The sequence below is a fragment of the Hyperolius riggenbachi genome, chromosome 8 (genome assembly GCF_040937935.1).
Source record: "Hyperolius riggenbachi isolate aHypRig1 chromosome 8, aHypRig1.pri, whole genome shotgun sequence".
Taxonomy (NCBI): Eukaryota; Metazoa; Chordata; class Amphibia; order Anura; family Hyperoliidae; genus Hyperolius; species Hyperolius riggenbachi.
The window spans coordinates 255,704,085-255,726,839 of record NC_090653.1 but is presented as its reverse complement, the minus strand read 5'-3'; the positions used below and the strand labels follow the sequence as shown (position 1 = coordinate 255,726,839).

Here is a 22,755-nt window from a genome sequence, read left to right as displayed (position 1 = left end):
GAATGAATATAAAAAAAAAGGTTATGGCATTGTATATGTATTAATATAAAGATTATTTGAATGAATATATCCAGGATGATATAGAGATGCTATATGTTTACCAGTGTTGTATGTTAAACAATAATGTTAGAGATATAAAACCCTGCTAACAAGCACAATGTGTTATAATGAGAGATCCATGGTGGTTTTAAGCATGCCAATGATTTTTGGATCAAATCCAATCTATCTTAAATATGGTAGAAAAGGTCACTGTATAATAAATAATAACCAGTGATTCCAGCAAGGTCAGCTATCCATAGAGGAATTATAACATTGATTTATTCACTGTTGGGTTATAATAAAACATGATTTTTGTTTTTAGTTTGCCAAATATCCCAGTAAGTCTGTGATTAGTTAGCCAACAGCACCTACAAAGGGTGAAAGCCAGTATTACACTTGGGTTAAAGATTAGTCACAGAAAGCTCCCATTGGTCACTCCCACTGCCCAGTGATAGGCTAGAAGATTTAATCTCCTGGGCAGGACCATAGGTAGTGAGGGGAATAAGATGAGAGGGGTCATTCAATGAGGGGAGGATCAGACCATCAAGAGATCTGAGCAGACCAGGACATAAGGGATCCCTGCCATCTGAACGCAACCACGCCTAAGAGGAACACGCCCAGAGGCCATCTTGGTGACTATACTTGAACCCAGTTCCGATTTTCTTGTTAGTTAGACGGCTTATTACAGCGCAGAATATCTGAACATATGATGTATTGATTGAATTTCATTGGTTATATTTTAAAAAGGGGTGAGCTTTTCCAAAGTTGCAAGTTGGAAACAACTCACCTAAGTTCTACCATATGTTCATTGATAACTGGCTGTTTAACTCAGTCTTGGATAAAAAAACTAGACCTTTCAAGCTACCTCCTCTAGATATTTTGATACTTTGCCGCAGCATGTGCAGGCCACACCTAACCAAGTTTAGGACGACTCAATAGATATTTTATTCCAAAATTATATGTATTTTACCCGCCTGCTCTGTGTAGTAACACAGGCCAGCGGAGGTTAAAGTGTAGACAGAGGGAAAATTCCTGTCATTTATAGTTGATTGCATAGCGATTGTGGGGCAACGCCCAGTCGTCAGATCCACTGAGTCATCCTAAATTTGTTATATTGAATGGTATAGCTGACATCAGCCAGTTTATTTTGGATAGCGCATTTTTGATTTTGGACTGCGCAATTTTGATTTTTGATAGCCACCATTTTGTTTTTGATAGCCACCATTTTGTTTTTGATAGCCACCATTTTGTTTTTGATAGCCACCATTTTGATTTTGATAACAGCCATTTTGTTGTCGTTCAATTCATCCATTTTGTCTCCAGAGACCCTGTGGTAAATTGAGTAACAGGGCCGACGGCCACATTTGATGAGTCATATCTCTGCACTGTATTTAAGTTGACTGCTAATTGGTTTAAGCCTTTTGTATTGGTGAATAAGTATAATAACATTTTGATATTTTACTGAAATTATTATCCAGCTCATTGCTTATTATAGGAATGACCTTATGAGTTTTATATCAAAAGTGCAATATTATATTGTTTTGATATTGTAATATTTATTCGATATTAAATTGATATTTTTATAAATTGGTCCACATTTATTTGCATGTTTAAACCAGTACTGTAAAACCTCGGAAAACAAGCTCACACAGTTAGGCGTATGTTTGTATTTTAGCTCCTCCTATTTTCCCAGGAGCATTACATTTACATTTTTGATTTTATATTTATTTTTAAACAAGTTATACAAACATTGACAAAACGCCCGACATAAAATTGGAGGCCCCAGCGAGATCCGTTTACTTTCCATTACTGGTTTAAACAGTGTAAAAACGTTTTATTGAGCTGGTTTTATTGCATTGGCTATTGAATCATGAGTGCTACAGGTAGTGATTCAGAACTGCATTTGGAACAGACGTTCCGAAAAATTGTGGAATTTATATTTATACAACTAAAATATAATGAGGAAGTAGATGAATGGATAAGCAGAATGAGGAAAAGTGTAAAACAGGAAGCTGATTGTATATTTCAATCTAAAGGTATGGTGGATCACTATCTTTCATGTATGATCACAATAACCTCGGATTCCGAACTGAAGAAGAGGTTGTTAGGCGCCCTACCCTCTGTGTTATATGGGTTATTAGAGGTAGATATTCTTGCACAATCTAGGAAAAAAGAGATTGTACAGTTGAGATCCCAATTGCAAGGAACAGAGGGAAACGTCCAATCATTGAACTCCCAGTTACGGGATGTGGAATCAGATCTTCAAATTATAAGGGCTGATAGAGACCAATTAATGATTAATATTTCAGACAGGGAGGTAGCGATCAAAAGTCTGGAAAGAGACGCCGAACGGAATCGTGAAGCGCATCGCAGACTTAAACAGGATTTTGAAGAACTACAACAGCAGTACTTCAAAATCCAACAGGCAGGTAGACTCGATAGATCATCCAGCCCTTGCCCGCCAGTACTCACTCCATATGACCTAAAATGGCAAGGCATGTTGGATCGTATGGAGACGGTATGTAAGACTATGAATACCATAATCGATGACAGTACAAGGGTCCCTAAAGATCAACATTTGGATTCCTCTCCAGAGAGAGATATGCAAATGAGGGCCCCTAGGTATGATGATTCCCATAAAGGTCACGACTCCCTTGCTGATATCGATTCAGATGAATTTGAGGCTGATGAAAGAAAGCGGAAATCCAGCCCTATCCCAAGAAGGGGGAAAGGTACGTATAAAGGGGTTTCAAGCAGGGGAAATAATCAGTACTCCCAGGAAAAGCAGAGCTCAGCCAGCATCATAAAATTCTTAAACACCGCTGTGCCAAAATTCACTAAAAAGGGTTCAGCACAAATCGCATCCCACTTGGAGTTATATGAATCCACTATGGATTCTTTAAATCTGTCTGAAGCAGACAGGATCAGATTTCTCCCATGGGTTTTTGATGACAGATACCGCCACTATTTCACTTCATTTAAGGAGCGGGGTATCATTAGATGGCAAGCAGTTTCACACGAAGTGAAGCTTGAGTTTGGGCCGTATCGCACTAATTCAGAAGCTAAACGAGATGTGTATCGACTTACTTGTCGACCCGATCAGAGCCCCCGAGAATTCCTTTCCGTGCTAAAAAACTCTTACAGTTTAGCATATCGGAATCCTAACTGGGAGTCTCTTGATTTTAAACAGGCATATTACGATGCATTGCCTACCCAAATAAAGTTAAGCATGGCCAATGAGTTAGACTTCGGAAACTCCCTAGAGAAAATGGTTACCTCAGCGACACTGCTGTTCAACATCAGTGGGAGTTCCAATGTAAGTGGGAGAAACAACAAAAAGTACCCAGAGCGCAGAGTAGAAGAAACCAAAGTGAAAGCGGACCTAAACCTTGAATCCCAGCAGAAGAAAATACCTCCTGCAAAAGTACCTATCCAGCAGGGCCAAAGACAGCAACAAAACCCTAATCAAAACAGACCACAAAATCCTAAAGGGTCAGATAGGGATAGCTCAGGTTCTGAGAACCAGGTCTACCGTCCTCGGTTCAATCGCAGGTATCAAGGATACCAGGGTTACCAAGGAAACCAGGGTAGTCAAAGGTATAGAGGTTACCAGGGATATAGAGAACCCCAGGGGTACAGACGTCCCCAAAGATATAGACAATGGGATAACCGACCCAGGCAGCAGTGGGAAAGGAGACAGCACCCACCTAATTCACCTAGGGGTAGATCACCACCTAACTCACCTAGGAGTGGATCACCCGCAGGGAACAGATATGATCCCAGGAACCAGAACCCTCGCCGACCTAATAGGTTTGATCAGCTTGTTGATCAAGTGAACAAATTGAGTGACATGATGGGTAAGTTGGCTCAGGGATCTGCAGGAAGACAGCATGAGGATTTTTTAGCTGGGGAGGCAGGGCCCAGCTCTGCCAATTAAAGGAAACCGAGACAAATCACTATACGGAAACGGATATGGCAGTACTAAATACCGTTAATGAAAATGACTTGCAATGTACCGACCTATCCCAGGTCGAGGAAGGGAAGTCTAATGTTCTCGATATTTCAACACAAATATGTGATATTGTGTCATTTGAGCCAGAGCATGAAGTACCCTCTGTTCAGATTGTCCCAGTGGTAGAATCCATGGGAACCCAAATGCCTTGCAGGCGGAATCAGGAGGAACAAGTTCCTAATACCCTGACGCTGCAGAGAGATCATTCTCTGAAGCAACAAATGGAAAAACATTCCAATTTTCTTTGCAATCTTGAACAGGTAGATGGCCGGTATTTTATCGATACCCATCTACAAGATGGATGTATCGGACCGATCCCAGGTTTACTGGATACCGGTTCCCAGGTTACTATTCTGTCTTTTAACTATTACCAGCAGATCTTGGATTCATCACAAAGGAAGCCAAGATTAAAAGCCTTTGACGGTGCGCTGATAAGCGTTGGTGGTAATAGTTTACAAGTAAAAGGCACATCCTGGCTGACATATAAGATCGGTAAAAAGATCATTAAACATCCAACTTTGATTGTTGATCTTCCATATGATAGATTGATCATTGGAATCGATTTGCTCAAACGACTAAATTCCATAATTGACTTCATTAATGAAGCAATATGGGCTCAAGTCAATACTCCAATTGATTTTGAGCGCTCCAGCAATGCACAGTCGCAACGTAGCTGCCATATGATTGAGGAAAGGCCTAACTCTGTTGAAATCCATTTCCGGAACAGTCAGATACCAGAAGTCACGATCCTGAAAAACGGTAAACCCGAGGAAAATGCTAACACTGCTTTTCACATTATAAATATCCGAAAGGATAAGATTGAAAAGATAGTCCTTGAAGAGGATGTGTTAACTATTTCCTTTAAAGGGGGAAACCAGGAAGTGGCAGGCATAACCAAGCATACACAGGCATTGGTTGAAATCGAGAAAATCAATGATACTGTGCTGGTTCCCGTGCAGGTAGATGATATTGCTCGGGTAAAATATGCCAAGTTGGACCTCAAATCTGAGGCCAGCTACATAGGCCTAGGACTGCTGAAGCAGGTTACAGACCCTCAGGTCATCAAATTTATTTCCACACAGGAATGGATCCACGATCTGGATAACGATAACCAGAGTCATAATGTGATTGCAAAATGCATTTTATCTGTGTCCTTAGGAAACAAATCTGCAAAACATGTCTTCAGTGTGTTAAAGGAACCACAGTACCAAATGTACTTAGGAAACGACATTATTCATCGATTTGCCATACAGGTTGATCTGATCAATAATGTTCTGTGGTCCAAATTATCCGGAAACCCAGAGGAATTCCAGGATAGAGAACAAGCCCTGAGATGGGGACAGCGAATACCATATGCAGTGGATATCACTGTCGCTGAAAAAGTAAAAATCCCTGAAGGTTGCAAATCATTTCTTTTACCCATTCAAGTAAAGAAGGGGCAAAAGATGAGAAATGCAGATGCATTGATTTGTTTATCCAATCGGATGCAACAATTGGGGTTGAAGGTAAAACCAATTCCCCTAATAAATATTCATCAGGAACCATTATACATGGTCATGCAAAACATGAGCCCTCATAGTATCACGTTACAGGAGGATACAATGATTGGCTTAGCCATTGACTCAGAATATTATACTTTTGGATTCCAAAATGAAGTCATTGGATTAATACCTGATGAATATTTGACAGAAGAACAAATAGTGGACCAACAATATTTCTCAACACCTGAAGGGTTGTTCAGCATACACTCTGTTTATCCTTTCAGTCCTGAGGAAGGTACATGTCATGTCGAGGAAACATCATTGATTTTCAATCATGAGATCAATGAAAGTGAGTATCAAACACTCCAGCAGGGTAAGGATCAAGCATGTTACACCCCAAATGACTTAACTAATAGGCTTGAAGAAGCTTATGAGGTAGGTCAACCTGAGATTTTCCCAGAATTTCAGGAACGGGTAGAAGAACAACTCTCTATAGCTGATGGATGTTCTAATGAATCAGAACGACAGCAGCTAAGGCAACTATTCTGGGATTTCCAGGAGATGTTTGCCAAGAACTCTTATGACTGTGGGGAGACTAACCTGCATGTTACGAGAATCCTGACTGATCCAGATGCACCCCCTGTGTTTATCAAACAATATCGACTTCCGCTAGCAGCCTACGAGTCATTATCGGAAATTGTTAAGAACCTGGAAAAGAAAGGTATTATCCGCCCAGTACACAGTTCCTTCAATCATCCAGTACTCGGAGTTCTCAAACCGAATGGTCAGTTCCGTCTATGCTCAGACTTGAGACAGTTAAACAAACGTGTCTACATGTCGGGTTGGCCTGTACCATACATTGACCAATGCTTGGCGCAAATCCAAGGGTCTAAAATATTCACAGCCCTTGACTGCGCACAAGGATATTGGACAATTAAAGTGGATGAAAGGGATCAATACAAACTAGCCTTCACATTCGGTAATAGACAATTTGCGTGGACCCGTACGCCTTTCGGATACATCAACGCAGGCCACGAATTTGCTGTGTTCATGCACAAAGCAATGCCTGATGCAGCTGAACGAGGTACCCTAACTTATGTCGATGATATCCTTATCAAAAGTACAATCTTTGAGGAACATATTTCAGAGTTGAGATATGTATTGAATCAACTAAGAGAAGCAGGTGTTAAACTTTCCCTACAGAAAGCTCAATGGTGCCGATCTAAAGTAAATTTCCTAGGACATGAAATTACTGCAGAAGGAATTAATCCACAGAAAAAGAAAGTGGAAGCAATCAAAAATACGAAGTTCCCCACAAATCTCAAGGAACTGAGATCATTCCTGGGGATGATGAATTATTCTCGCAAGTTCATAGATAACTATGCTGAGATTACAAAGCCGCTATTGCAGCTGCTAAAGAAAGGAATACAATGGGAATGGAATGAGTGCCATGAACAAGCTGTATCTGAGCTTAAAACAAAACTCATACAGGCCCCATGCCTTGCTTATCCAGAAGGTGGTAAACCCTTCTATGTTGAAACAGGTTTTACCGACAAGAGTGTAAGTGCAGTTCTTTTCCAAAAGCAAGAAAGACTGAATAAAATAATTGCTTATGCCAGTAAATCACTATCACCAGTTGAAATCAAATTTAATAATTGTGAGAAGGCATTATTAGCAACTGTGTGGGCTTTGCAATATTTCAGAAGTTTTATTCAAGGGGAAAAGATCATTGTAGAAACTGCACACCAATCACTACAATATTTGCAAAGTAACCAAATAAAAGAAGGTAACCTGTCAAACAGTAGGATAACGGCATGGACAATGTCCCTAATGGGATGGCCATTGGAAATCAAATATAAACAGGATACTAAAAACCCAGTTGCTCAGGGATTAGCTGAACTCCATGATTGTACTCATGTGGAACATAAAGATGAGTCACCAGAAAACGATTTTCTGGAAGAGCAATCTTTATCCCCATATAAATCCTATGAAGAGGAGTACTGCAAATCACTACCATGTGCATATGTTGACGGCTGTTCTTTTCACACAGAAGGAGATGAAAAGATGCTGGTTGCAGGTATCGGTATCGTATGGAATAACATATTTCCAGAGATATCTGCGGGATACAAAATTGGTCCCAAAAGTAGCCAGGTCGCAGAACTTGCTGCCGTGTATAAAGCTATACAAATAGCTATCGAACATGATCTTAAGGAGTTTGTTTTGATAACAGATTCTGAATATGTTCGAAACAGTTTTGTAGAATATTTTCCCAGTTGGAAAAGAACTAGTATGACAAGGAGTAACAAAAAGCCAGTCAAACATGGTAAATTGTTCTGTAAAATAGATGAACTGGTTAATACCCACGACCTTACCATTTATTGGAAAAAGGTAAGGGGTCATTCGAAACACCCTGGCGCTGATAAAGATGGGAACGATCTAGCAGATTCCCTCGCTAAGAAAGCAGCCATTGATGGTGAAATCTTCGATATCAATGACCTCATGGGAACTATCGAAGTAAATGTCACCACTAGGGGGCAGGCCCAAAAGGAGTCTCAACCCAGTGTAGCAATGTGGAGTCAAGATTCTCCTAATGAGGATCTCATTGCGAGCCAAAAGGGGATCCCATTATTGGTTTGTTTTATAAACATATTGGAAGTCCACATGATTATCCCATCACCGTGGAAGACTGCAGTGACAACGAAGAATTACGCATTCTGATGAAAGGTGTGTCACAATTTTCATTACAGGATGGATTGCTGATACGAACCTCGAAAAATGGTATTACGCAATGGGTAGTACCCGCAGCATATCGGGGTTTGATGTTGCAACATGCTCATGATGCCCCGACAGCTGGTCATCGAGGAGAGAAAATAACGTATGAGTTATTAAGAGACTACGCTTACTGGCCACACATGTTACAGGATGTCAGGACATATTGTCAAGGGTGTTTGATATGTCCTCAATTCCAGCCACAAGGTCCCACTCACAGGGCACCGCTGATGAAAAGAGGAATATCCATGCCATGGTCAGACATCCAGATCGATTTCATTGGACCAGTAACAACGTCCTCAAAGGGAAATCGATACATGTTAACCGTAACATGCCTGTTCACTAAATGGGTAGAATGTCTACCAAGTAAAACATGCAGTTCCAGTGTGTGCGCATCACTGCTCATTAACCACATATTTTCCCGATTTGGTCTTCCACAGCGCATCGAATCCGATCGCGGAAGTCACTTCACCAGTGAAGTAATGACCAAAATGTGGGAAATCCTAGGGGTAAAACGGAAGCTACACATAGCTTACCGACCAGCCTCTAGTGGTGGAGTGGAGCGTTACAATCAATCCATTGTAAATATCCTGAAAAAATTTGTTAGCGAATCAGGTAAAGACTGGGATGTCAAGCTGCCACTAGTTCTTATGGCTATTAGAGCTACTCCAAGCGCAGCAACCAAACTTTCCCCATTTGAGATGCTCACTGGTAGAAAGATGGTGTTACCCCAGCATTTGCTTTACAAAACCTCAGATCACAACTTGATGAATGCAACTACTGCACATCAATATGTGGAGAACTTACGGAAGCACCTCCAGCATGCCTTTGCATTTGCTCAAAGAAACATCGAAAAAGCCGCAGTCAGTACGAAAACGTACTATGACCTCAAAACTACGCAAAAGGAGTATCAGATTGACGATAGAGTGTATCTGTATAATTTCGCCAGAGACCAGGTAAAGGAAAAGAAATTCCTCCCTTCATGGAAAGGTCCATATCCAATCACCGATAAACTGTCTCCTGTGGTTTATAAGGTTAAAATCCCTAAGGGGGATGACTTCATTGAAAAATGGGTACATATTAATCAACTGCGTATATGTCACCCTAGTTCACAATTGCGGAGAATTGAGCAATCTTGAAATGTGTCCTAACAAATTATTTTTCTCCTGACAGGTATACCTAATGATGTGTTAATCTCTACTAGAATCTCCACTAGACACAAAGATTCATACCGGCGCAAAGATGCCCCACCTGATGATTGCCATCCTTTACGCAGTCCTAATCTTGGGGAAGAGTGCCGAGCCAAGTGTGGTGCCAGGTCTAGCATTCCTGAGGTTACCGAATACAGCGGAGTTCATCATGACCAGATAGATGTTCCTATCCTAGAGGGTCCAGATGAGCCTAAACCCGCAATGTGTCGTTGAATGACGAGCGGATGTATCCGAGGTCCATTTGATGGAGATGCAAAGTCTGATACCTGTTCCACACCAGATACTCACAGGAGTGAGTTATTCAAATCTTGAAGCAGATCCGGAAAATCCTTTTATTTGAACCAAAGGCCAAAGCAGTTCATCGCTGTTACAGTTGCTGTTTGCTACCTTTGCAACAAGAGGAAACTTGTTTGTTTACAGCCGGAGTATCATTTGCCAAGTTTATTTTTCTTGAAGCGTGAAACATGAACTTCAATGTGATGAAGACAATGTTTAAAGTCCATTTCCCTTTCATACTTGGATTACAAATACAAAACATAAAGCTTCGTTCGCAACGCGTTCCCACAGGAATGAAGAAAACGTAAAACGTTTAATAATCCTTGTTGTTCTTTTGAAATGGTCACACCCTGGAACATTCCAAAAGAAAAGGGGGATGTGTCGAGATTTCCATATGGCGAAATAACGTTTTTCCGATAAACTGAACTATGTATGATCAAATACAAATAAAACCTAATTAATTTCCTTCCCCTAAGGTACAGGAGACAAAGACTTTTTAATGTATGGTGATTGCAGGTTAATATATACATTGATCATTGAGAAAGGCAGAGCATATTTTCATATGGCGATATAATATTGCCAAGTAATACTGAATTGCACAGTATGTGTCCCTCTAGAAAGATTAGTTGGGAATAACAGGCAGTCAGCTGAGTGCTATTTGCAATAGGTAATCTCATTCACCTTACTTGAACAATGGAAGCAGACAAGTACCTTGTTTGACCAAACAATTGCCAAACAAGAAGAGTCTTAGGACAATGAAAGAGACAGACCAGACCTTAACTAGCTTTTGTCGGTAAATGAACCAGTTTTTGTAAACAATGGCTCAGACCTGGCTGTATTTAATGCATAGAAGCCTTGGATGGGGGTTGTTTTCCTTTCACAAATGTATGTGTTTCCAAAGTTCAGACACAAAAACAAAGCTTGGGAAATATATTGACTGTGCTGTCAGCAATAGTTCATATTAAAGAGCATAAAGTTATATTATAATTCCCCATCTAGGTTAAGAAAACAGACAGCACATGTATGCATCATTGCATAACAATTAAGAATGAATATAAAAAAAAAGGTTATGGCATTGTATATGTATTAATATAAAGATTATTTGAATGAATATATCCAGGATGATATAGAGATGCTATATGTTTACCAGTGTTGTATGTTAAACAATAATGTTAGAGATATAAAACCCTGCTAACAAGCACAATGTGTTATAATGAGAGATCCATGGTGGTTTTAAGCATGCCAATGATTTTTGGATCAAATCCAATCTATCTTAAATATGGTAGAAAAGGTCACTGTATAATAAATAATAACCAGTGATTCCAGCAAGGTCAGCTATCCATAGAGGAATTATAACATTGATTTATTCACTGTTGGGTTATAATAAAACATGATTTTTGTTTTTAGTTTGCCAAATATCCCAGTAAGTCTGTGATTAGTTAGCCAACAGCACCTACAAAGGGTGAAAGCCAGTATTACACTTGGGTTAAAGATTAGTCACAGAAAGCTCCCATTGGTCACTCCCACTGCCCAGTGATAGGCTAGAAGATTTAATCTCCTGGGCAGGACCATAGGTAGTGAGGGGAATAAGATGAGAGGGGTCATTCAATGAGGGGAGGATCAGACCATCAAGAGATCTGAGCAGACCAGGACATAAGGGATCCCTGCCATCTGAACGCAACCACGCCTAAGAGGAACACGCCCAGAGGCCATCTTGGTGACTATACTTGAACCCAGTTCCGATTTTCTTGTTAGTTAGACGGCTTATTACAGCGCAGAATATCTGAACATATGATGTATTGATTGAATTTCATTGGTTATATTTTAAAAAGGGGTGAGCTTTTCCAAAGTTGCAAGTTGGAAACAACTCACCTAAGTTCTACCATATGTTCATTGATAACTGGCTGTTTAACTCAGTCTTGGATAAAAAAACTAGACCTTTCAAGCTACCTCCTCTAGATATTTTGATACTTTGCCGCAGCATGTGCAGGCCACACCTAACCAAGTTTAGGACGACTCAATAGATATTTTATTCCAAAATTATATGTATTTTACCCGCCTGCTCTGTGTAGTAACACAGGCCAGCGGAGGTTAAAGTGTAGACAGAGGGAAAATTCCTGTCATTTATAGTTGATTGCATAGCGATTGTGGGGCAACGCCCAGTCGTCAGATCCACTGAGTCATCCTAAATTTGTTATATTGAATGGTATAGCTGACATCAGCCAGTTTATTTTGGATAGCGCATTTTTGATTTTGGACTGCGCAATTTTGATTTTTGATAGCCACCATTTTGTTTTTGATAGCCACCATTTTGTTTTTGATAGCCACCATTTTGTTTTTGATAGCAGCCATTTTGATTTTGATAACAGCCATTTTGTTGTCGTTCAATTCATCCATTTTGTCTCCAGAGACCCTGTGGTAAATTGAGTAACAGGGCCGACGGCCACATTTGATGAGTCATATCTCTGCACTGTATTTGAGTTGACTGCTAATTGGTTTAAGCCTTTTGTATTGGTGAATAAGTATAATAACATTTTGATATTTTACTGAAATTATTATCCAGCTCATTGCTTATTATAGGAATGACCTTATGAGTTTTGTTTTATATCAAAAGTGCAATATTATATTGTTTTGATATTGTAATATTTATTCGATATTAAATTGATATTTTTATAAATTGGTCCACATTTATTTGCATGTTTAAACCAGTACTGTAAAACCTCGGAAAACAAGCTCACACAGTTAGGCGTATGTTTGTATTTTAGCTCCTCCTATTTTCCCAGGAGCATTACATTTACATTTTTGATTTTATATTTATTTTTAAACAAGTTATACAAACATTGACAAAACGCCCGACAGCAGTAGTACTGCACAGAGAACTCACGTGCGCACTGCGCCTCCACTGGCCAAGCTAACGGCTTCTACTGGGAGGAGGCGGAGGAAGACTGCGTGGGCGTGATCAGTGCGGAGGGGGCTGGAGGAAGCCCCAGGTATCTATAAAACTTTTATATTGATTCAGCTCAGGTTTCCTTTAAATGGTTTGAGTTTGCCATCTGGGTCATATCAGATAAAAGAGTTTGTGAGAGATTGGTGAATTAGTGGCGGTGCAGTTGCATGCGGCATCCCCAGCAAGGGAGTAAACAAAAATAAATCTAGGACAGCACCAGTTACCTGGGACCTGAGCACACTTCTGTCCACTTTTAAGCAAGACCTGGGATCCACTCAGGGCCAGATTTTACCATAAGGCACTATAGGCATGTGCCTACAGGCGCTTGATGGAAATGCAGCTCACTCCCCTCCCCGAGTGCCTCCCTATGCAGAGCCCCGAGTGTAGTGTAAATGAAAGGTTACTCACCATGCTCTCGGCATTCCACTGACGAGATCTCCCTTCAGTCGGGGCACCTCTAGCTACTTAAAGTGAACCTTAAAGGACTTACGAGGCGAAACACCGAAAAAAAGTTAATCACTTGCCTCATCTGTTAAGGCACGGAGGACGCCGTCCGCGCCCTCCGTGCCGATTCGCCGGGTCCCCCCGCTTATTTGCCCCCCGGGCCGGCTGCCGACCCCACGGCCCGGGTCGGGCTCTCTCGCCTCTGCCAAGATGGCCGCATCCTTTGCCCGCGGCTGCGCAGTCCGCATAGCCGCGAGTGCGGCTGCGCAGCTCTAGGGCCAACCCCTCCGATCCACGCTACGTAGGCGTCCTCCGTGCCTTAACAGATGAGGCAAGTGATTAACTTTTTTTTCGGCGTTTCGCCTCGTAAGTCCTTCAAGCCTGTTAAAAAAAATGAGATGAACTCATCTGGGGCTTCCCTCAGCTCCCTGCAGCCGATCGGTCCCCTCGCAGCTCCGGTCCGATGCCTCTGGACCCGCCGGCAAACACTTCCGGTTTGGCCGTCACCGGCCGACAGGCATGGGAACGCGAGTGATTGTTCGCGTTCCCAGCCTGTATATCGCCCCCTATGCTGCTATTGCGGCCAGTGACGGCCAAACCGGAAGTGCTCGCCGGCGGGTCCAGAGGCATCGGACCGGAGCTGCGAGGGCACCGATCGGCTGCAGGGGGCCGAGGGAAGCCCCAGGTGAGTTCATCTCATTTTTTTTAACAGGCTTAAGGTTCACTTTAAGGACACCAACCGAGGCGAAAATAAACTAATAAAACAAACCATTGTATCCATCTTCCTTCTCCTAAAAAAATGACTTTTTAAGATATTTCTCAGTTTTTCATGTTTAAATCTACTTTTTACGTTTTAATTGTTTTATTGTTTTTGCACAATGACACATTCATTGAAGTATGCCAGAGCTAAAAATCTATGAACTATTGACCCTTTATAATCTCTTTCCAGCTGTCAGGCCTGGTGCACACCTAAACCAGCTAGCAGATCCGCAAAATGCTAGCAGATTTTGAAACGCTTTTTCTTCTTTTTCTGTAGCGTTTCAGCTAGCATTTTGTGGTTTTGTGAAGCGTTTTTGGTGTAGTAGATTTCATGTATTGTTACAGTAAAGCTGTTACTGAACAGCTACTGTAACTAAAAATGCCTGGCAAACCGCTCTGAAGTGCCGTTTTTCAGAGCGGTTTGCGTTTTTTCCTATACTTAACATTGAGGCAGAAACGCATCCACAATCCAAAATCTGCAGCAGCCCGGGAGTATGAGTTTCTGCAAAACGCCTCCCGCTCTGGTGTGCACCAGCCCATTGAAACACATTACCCTAGCGGATCCGCACCCGCAAGCGGATCGCAAACCGCAGCAGAACCGCTCTGGTGTGCACTAGGCCTCAGAAGCCATTTTCTGCTAGGAAAGTGTTTTATAGTTGTAATTTCTTATCAGTGAGGGTCACACTGTAGTCTGGCTCAGTCCTGACTCAGACAGGAACTGCCACTTACATACCTCATATTTAACTCTTTCAGGCAGAGAAAGAAAAAAAAAAGAAAAAGGAACACAGCCTAGTTATTTGTGTGCCTGGCACTGTACATACACATGTCTATCTCATCATATCACCTCGGGTATCCTTTAATTCTGAGGTTCCTCTAACTACTTAATACTGAGGGTACCTCTGGCTACCTAATGCTAAGCGGTACCTGTAGCTACCTATGAAGCGCATTAGTGTTCTCACTAGAAGTGCCTGCATGAGACTGAAGCTGCCGACATACTTGCCCATCAGCTCCCCCCACGTTGTTCCAGTATGACCCAGTAGAGAACTTCAATTTGAATGTTTTAAAAACTTCAGTTTAGGTTTTCCAGATCGCTTATGATTTCCCCATTTGGTGATCATCAGACTTTCGACCGATACCGTATTACAGAGGCTGGTAAATCAGCCCCAATGCCTTTGGCAATGCCCTTAGACGCTGAGTCGTATTAATATCCCGATCATTAGTACAACGATGCCAGCGAGAAGCACTAGACAGCGCCGGACGATCAGCTCCCGTTGGCACAAAAGCTTTTTGCCGTGTGCCGGATTGGGTGATGCGCTCTGGTCTTCCGCCTCGTCCGGCCGTTGCTCCACTTCCAAGTCTGTAAGAGTTCTTGTTTTCGAGGCTTCTGCTTCTTCTGTGGAACAAAGTTTAGACATTAAAGTGAACGGGAACCGAGAAAAATTAACCAGATACTCACCTAAGGAGATAGAAGGTTCTGGGTCCTATAGATCCTTTCCGCTCCTCTCACAGATCCCTCGTTCCACCGCTGGCTCCCCCGGTAGCAGTATTCAACTAAATTGGTCAAATACTGCTTTCCGCCACGGAAGGAAGCTTCGAACGTCTTTGGGAGCCTGCGTGCTCCCAAAGACAGGCCGCTCCGTACAGCACCTGCGCGAGAAAGCTCTCTTGCGCGCTCATGAAAGTGAGATTATACTCACAAGGGTGGGTTGCACATCTGCAAACGCTTCAGAGCGTACGGCAAAATGTTACCATTCCCGTTCGGTAACCCAGGTCTGCTGGTGCAGGTGCTGGTCGGTCGCTCTCCTTGGATTATTGAGAAATGAAACTTTGCAATACTAAACCCCAAAGGGTTAAGCTAACACTGAGATAAAAAACAAAACTGTAGGAGGCGCCCTTAATGTATGTATAGCCTAAAAATAAAAATGGGAGTAATTCGATCTTACCTCCTTCAAGGAACAAACTACAAGAGGTAGATAAATTTATTGATGCACATAAGACAACACGTTTCACGGGTACTGGCCCGCTTCCTCATGTCAGTATAAAGTGCCTAAGTTTGAGCAGTCATGAGTGCCTCCTTACCCGTGAAACGCGTTGCCTTATGTGCATCAATAAATATATCTACCTCATGTGGTTTGTTCCTTGAAGGAGGTGAGATTGAACTAACATTTTTATTTTTAGACTATGAGTACATTAGGGCGCCTCCTACAGTTTTTTTATGCCCGACAGAGGAGAGCAAATAGTGGGAAAGGGAAGGAATGAAGCCTGACAAATGAGAGCAGCAGGGCTGGATTTGTACTCTTTACCGCCTAAAGCCACTGTTACCAGCTCTCCCCCCCCCCCCCCTTCAGTATAGGTAGCCAGATGACCCCCTCGCCCTTCCCTCTAGTATAATAGTATAAGTAGCCTAATGACCCCCCCCCCCCCCCCCCCCCCCCCCCCCAGTATAGGAAGCCAGATGACCTCTCCCTTTTTTCCCTCCAGTATAGGTAGCCAGATGACTCCCTTAATCCCTCCTTTTCCCACCCCTACCTTTCAGTATAGGTAGCCAGCTCTCCTTCACACCGCAGCAGCCATCAGTGTCTCTCATTTCTCTGCTTGTCTCCAGTGCAGAAGCTTCCTCTTCCTTTCCGTCTCTAATGCTGCCCAAGTCAATAGCTGCCGGCCACAATGCAAACATGCCCAGAGAACAAGGTGGCTGCTGCACAGGCGGCTAGCAGCAGAGTACCGCGGTCAGGTGCTCGCCTGATCTCCCTGCATTGCAGCATTTGTAAGCTTGTAAATGCTGCACCAGTTTAGCCTGCTGCTTTGGTGCCCTTGCTCCTGTGGTGTCCTAGGCTGTGGCCTTGGCCTAAATCCAGCTCTGGAGAGCAGATAGTAGGAATGCGAAGGAATGAAGCCTGACAGAGGGGAGCAGATAGTGGGAAAGCGAAGCAATGAAGCCTGACAGATGAGAGCAGATAGTGGGAAAGGTAAGGAATGAAGCCTGACAGAGGAGAGCAGATAGTGGGAAAGGTAAGGAATGAAGCCTGACAGGAGATAGTAGGAAAGGTAAGGAATGAAGCCTGACAGATGAGAGCAGAAAGTGGAAAAGTGAAGGGATGAAGCCTGACAGAGGAGAGCAGATAGTGGGAAAGTGAAGGGATGAAGCCTGACAGATGAAAGCAGATAGTGGGAAAGTGAAGGGATGAAGCCTGACAGAGGAGAGCAGATAGTGGGAAAGTGAAGGGATGAAGCCTGACAGAGGGGAGCAGATAGTGGGAAAGCGAAGCAATGAAGCCTGACAGATGAGAGCAGATAGTGGGAAAGGTAAGGAATGAAGCCTGACAGAGGAGAGCAGATAGTGGGAAAGGTAAGGAATGAAGCCTGACAGAGGAGATAGTAGGAAAGGTAAGGAATGAAGCCTGACAGATGAGAGCAGATAGTGGAAAAGTGAAGGGATGAAGCCTGACAGAGGAGAGCAGATAGTGGGAAAGTGAAGGGATGAAGCCTGACAGATGAAAGCAGATAGTGGGAAAGTAAAGGGATGAAGCCTGACAGATGAGAGCAGATAGTGGGAAAGGTAAGGAATGAAGCCTGACAGATGAGAGCAGATAGTGGGAAAGTGAAGGGATGAAGCCTGACAGAGGAGAGCAGATAGTGGGAAAGTGAAGGGATGAAGCCTGACAGATTGGAGCAGATAGTTGGAAAGTGAAGGAATGAAGCCTGATAGATGAAAGCAGATAGTGGGAAAGGTAAGGAATGAAGCCTGACAGATGAGAGCAGATAGTGGGGAAGTGAAGGGATGAAGCCTGACAGAGGAGAGCAGATAGTGGGAAAGTGAAGGAATGAAGCCTGACAGAGGAGAGCAGATAGTGGGAAAGTGAAGGAATGAAGCCTGACAGATGAAAGCAGATAGTGGGAAAGGTAAGGAATGAAGCCTGACAGATGAGAGCAGATAGTGGGAAAGTGAAGGAATGAAGCCTGATAGATGAAAGCAGATAGTGGGAAAGGTAAGGAATGAAGCCTGACAGATGAGAGCAGATAGTGGGGAAGTGAAGGGATGAAGCCTGACAGAGGAGAGCAGATAGTGGGAAAGTGAAGGGATGAAGCCTGACAGATGAAAGCAGATAGTGGGAAAGGTAAGGAATGAAGCCTGACAGATGAGAGCAGATAGTGGGAAAGTGAAGGAATGAAGCCTGATAGATGAAAGCAGATAGTGGGAAAGGTAAGGAATGAAGCCTGACAGATGAGAGCAGATAGTGGGGAAGTGAAGGGATGAAGCCTGACAGAGGAGAGCAGATAGTGGGAAAGTGAAGGAATGAAGCCTGACAGAGGAGAGCAGATAGTGGGAAAGTGAAGGAATGAAGCCTGACAGATGAAAGCAGATAGTGGGAAAGGTAAGGAATGAAGCCTGACAGATGAGAGCAGATAGTGGGAAAGGTAAGGAATGAAGCCTGACAGATGAGAGCAGATAGTGGGAAAGGTAAGGAATGAAGCCTGACAGATGAGAGCAGATAGTGGGAAAGGTAAGGAATGAAGCCTGACAGATGAGAGCAGATAGTGGGAAAGTGAAGGGATGAAGCCTGACAGATGAGAACAGATAGTGGGAAAGTGAAGGGATGAAGCCTGACAGATGAGAGCAGATAGTGGGGAAGTGAAGGAATGAAGCCTGACAGATGAGAGCAGATAGTGGGAAAGTGAAGGGATGAAGCCTGACAGAGGAGAGCAGATAGTGGGAAAGTGAAGGGATGAAGCCTGACAGATTGGAGCAGATAGTGGGAAAGTGAAGGAATGAAGCCTGATAGATGAAAGCAGATAGTGGGAAAGGTAAGGAATGAAGCCTGACAGATGAGAGCAGATAGTGGGGAAGTGAAGGGATGAAGCCTGACAGAGGAGAGCAGATAGTGGGAAAGTGAAGGAATGAAGCCTGACAGAGGAGAGCAGATAGTGGGAAAGTGAAGGAATGAAGCCTGACAGATGAAAGCAGATAGTGGGAAAGGTAAGGAATGAAGCCTGACAGATGAGAGCAGATAGTGGGAAAGTGAAGGAATGAAGCCTGATAGATGAAAGCAGATAGTAGGAAAGGTAAGGAATGAAGCCTGACAGATGAGAGCAGATAGTGGGGAAGTGAAGGGATGAAGCCTGACAGAGGAGAGCAGATAGTGGGAAAGTGTAGGGATGAAGCCTGACAGAGGAGAGCAGATAGTGGGAAAGTGAAGGGATGAAGCCTGACAGATTGGAGCAGATAGTGGGAAAGTGAAGGAATGAAGCCTGATAGATGAAAGCAGATAGTGGGAAAGGTAAGGAATGAAGCCTGACAGATGAGAGCAGATAGTGGGGAAGTGAAGGGATGAAGCCTGACAGAGGAGAGCAGATAGTGGGAAAGTGAAGGAATGAAGCCTGACAGAGGAGAGCAGATAGTGGGAAAGGTAAGGAATGAAGCCTGACAGATGAGAGCAGATAGTGGGAAAGGTAAGGGATGAAGCCTGACAGATGAGAGCAGATAGTGGGGAAGTGAAGGGATGAAGCCTGACAGAGGAGAGCAGATAGTGGGAAAGTGTAGGGATGAAGCCTGACAGAGGAGAGCAGATAGTGGGAAAGTGAAGGAATGAAGCCTGACAGATGAAAGCAGATAGTGGGAAAGGTAAGGAATGAAGCCTGACAGATGAGAGCAGATAGTAAGAAAGGTAAGGGATGAAGCCTGACAGATGAGAGCAGATAGTGGGAAAGGTAAGGAATAAAGCCTGACAGAGGAGAGCAGATAGTGGGAAAGTAAAGGAATGAAGCCTGACAGATGAGAGCAGATAGTGGGGAAGTGAATGGATGAAGCCTGACAGATGAGAGCAGATAGTGGGAAAGTGAAGGAATGAAGCCTGACAGATGAAAGCAGATAGTGGGAAAGGTAAGGAATAAAGCCTGACAGATGAGAGCAGATAGTGGAAAAGTGAAGGGATGAAGCCTGACAGAGGAGAGCAGATAGTGGGAAAGGTAAGGAATGAAGCCTGACAGATGAGAGCAGATAGTGGGAAAGTGAAGGAATGAAGCCTGACAGATGAAAGCAGATAGTGGGAAAGGTAAGGAATGAAGCCTGACAGAGAAGAGCAGATCGTGAGAAAGTGAAGGAATGAAGCCTGACAGAGGAGAGCAGATAGTGGGAAAGTGAAGGAATGAAGCCTGACAGAGGAGAGCAGATAGTGGGAAAGTGAAGGAATGAAGCCTGACAGAGGAGAGCAGATAGTGAGAAAGTGAAGGAATGAAGCCTGACAGAGGAGAGCAGATAGTGGGGAAGTGAAGGGATGAAGCCTGACAGAGGAGAGCAGATAGTGGGAAAGTGAAGGAATGAAGCCTGACAGAGGAGAGCAGATAGTGGGAAAGTGAAGGAATGAAGCCTGACAGAGGAGAGCAGATAGTGAGAAAGTGAAGGAATGAAGCCTGACAGAGGAGAGCAGATAGTGGGGAAGTGAAGGGATGAAGCCTGACAGAGGAGAGCAGATAGTGGGAAAGTGGAGGGATGAAGCCTGACAGAGGAGAGCAGATAGTGGGGAAGTGAAGGAATGAAGCCTGACAGAGGAGAGCAGATAGTGGGAAAGTGAAGGGATGAAGCCTGACAGAGGAGAGCAGATAGTGGGAAATTGGAGGAATAAAGCCTGACAGAAGAGAGCAGATAGTGGGAAATTGAAGGGATGAAGCCTGACAGAGGAGAGCAGATAGTGGGAACGTGAAGGAATGAAGCCTGACAGATGAGAGCAGATAGTGGGAAAGTGAAGGAATGAAGCCTGACAGAGGAGAACAGATAGTGGGGAAGTGAAGGAATGAAGCCTGACAGATGAGAGCAGATAGTGGGAAAGTGAAGGAATGAAGCCTGACAGAGGAGAACAGATAGTGGGGAAGTGAAGGGATGAAGCCTGACAGATGAGAGCAGATAGTGGGAAAGGTAAGGAATGAAGCCTGACGGAGCAGAGCAGATAGTGGGAAAGTGAAGGAATGAAGCCTGACAGAGGAGAGCAGATAGTGGGAAAGTGAAGGGATGAAGCCTGACAGAGGGGAGCAGATAGTGGGGAAGTGAAGGAATGAAGCCTGACAGAGGAGAGCAGATAGTGGGGAAGTGAAAGAATGAAGCCTGACAGAGGGGAGCAGGTGGATGTTTTTTCCCTCCACATTTTTCAGATGTAAATCTATCCTCACCACCTCTTACCTGTTTCCAGTGCGCTGTGATAAAGTGCCAGCTTGTTATCAGCATCATGTGTCATTCTCAGCCTCTCCTTCGCACGCGATTGTGCCTGAAATAAAACAAATGCTTGCAATAAAACTTTACTGCTACCCTGACTTAAAAGCAGTGACATAAACGCAGTGACATGAGCACAGTGACATGAGCACAGTGACCTAAGCACATTAGAGCCTTGGTTATCCGGCACTGACGGGATTGGCTGATGCTAGGATAAGTGTGCTTCTGACAGGGCTGGATTTACCAGAAGGCACAGTAGGCACATAAATACAGGCGCCTGATGGTGGAAAGGCGGCTCAGTCCCCTCCTCAAGCACCTCCCTCCTTCCTTCCCTATGCAGAGTCCTGATGAGAAAGGTAAATGAGAGGTTACTCACCCAACTCTCAGCATTCCTCTGGTGATATCTCACTTCAGTCAGGGCACCCCCCAGCTACTTAATATTGAGGTTCCTCTAGCTACCTAATACTTGGGGGCAACACTAGCTACTTAATATTGAAGGTTCTTCTGGCTAACTAATATTAAAGGCCACCTGTAGCTACCTATGACAGGCAAGGGAAGTAAGGGAGAAGTGACAGCTGGGACAGCCAGCATACTAGCAGTGCGGTTCGGCAGGGGTATGTAGGTTCATTGAGAGGAAAGTCTAAGGTGCCAGGATATCTGTGCCTATAGGCTCCTGTGAGGTAAATCCGGGCATGTTTTCTGGTTCCTTGAGACTCAATGTTAAAAATAGGATTAGATAATACAGTACTCCCCACCACTCTATACTGTATACATACAATTGACTCTGTGCACGGCGAGTGTACTGGCATTTATTGCATCACCCGGACAGTGTAAACTTAGGCCCCGTTTACACTTAATCAGTTGGTATGCGTTAGTGTGCCTTGGTACGCGTTTTTTCCATAGCAGTGCATTGGGAAAAATATTTCAGTTAAAACGCGTTAAGTGTGAAAGGTGCCATAGGAAAACCTAGGCATTACTTTGAAAATCAGTTTTCTTTCCGTTTTAACTGAGAGCAACTGATTAAGTGTAAAAGGGCCCTTAGGCCTCACATGTTCATTAACCACTCACCGCACCTAGTGCAGTATATCTACACCTTGGGAAACTTCATCTGAAGTCCCAGGGACGTAGAAACTAGTCTTCTGTTGTGGGCGGCCGCCACTCGTTCCCGAGCGGGTACTCGTCACTGCCCGTTAGAGGGGAGATCAATGAATTCTTTGATCTAAGTCCCCATGTCAATGATCGCCGGCATCAATGAGATGCCGCAGTTATTTGTAACCAAGGAAATAACATGTCCATGCATTACTTCCTGTTTGCGTACTTGCTAATAGGAAATAATGCGCGAGGACATCTTGTGGCCAAATAGTAAAATTACACCTACATACATTTATTTTAATATGCAATGTGCATAGCATTTGCATCAACTCAGAATTACCGGTATTAGCATATTGTTTACCATCAGTACTCAAAACCATCACTAGCTCTGTGAAAAAGCCCACTGCATATAGTCCATAGGGCAGAGCCACACTGCAAAGCGTATTTGGATCAATCCGCGCTGCGTTTGCGTTTTTAAAAACACACTACCATCGACTTGCATTGAAAACCGCCAATGGTAG

General features: G+C 43.6%; 1 protein-coding gene across 4 annotated transcripts in view; it reads right to left on the bottom strand.

The window, feature by feature from the left end:
• Positions 1–14,022: 14,022 nt before the first annotated feature.
• The window catches only part of LOC137527775 (multidrug and toxin extrusion protein 1-like), a 153,411-nt gene continuing 144,678 nt past the window's right edge, over positions 14,023–22,755 (bottom strand). For all 4 annotated transcript variants that reach the window (XM_068248657.1, XM_068248655.1, XM_068248659.1 and 1 more), the window contains 2 exons: positions 21,113–21,197; positions 14,023–15,331 (listed from right to left, as the gene is read on the bottom strand). In XM_068248657.1, coding sequence (XP_068104758.1) covers positions 15,123–15,331; positions 21,113–21,197 — 294 coding nt within the window. In that variant the 3' untranslated portion in view covers positions 14,023–15,122. The remainder of the gene's footprint in view (positions 15,332–21,112; positions 21,198–22,755) is intronic.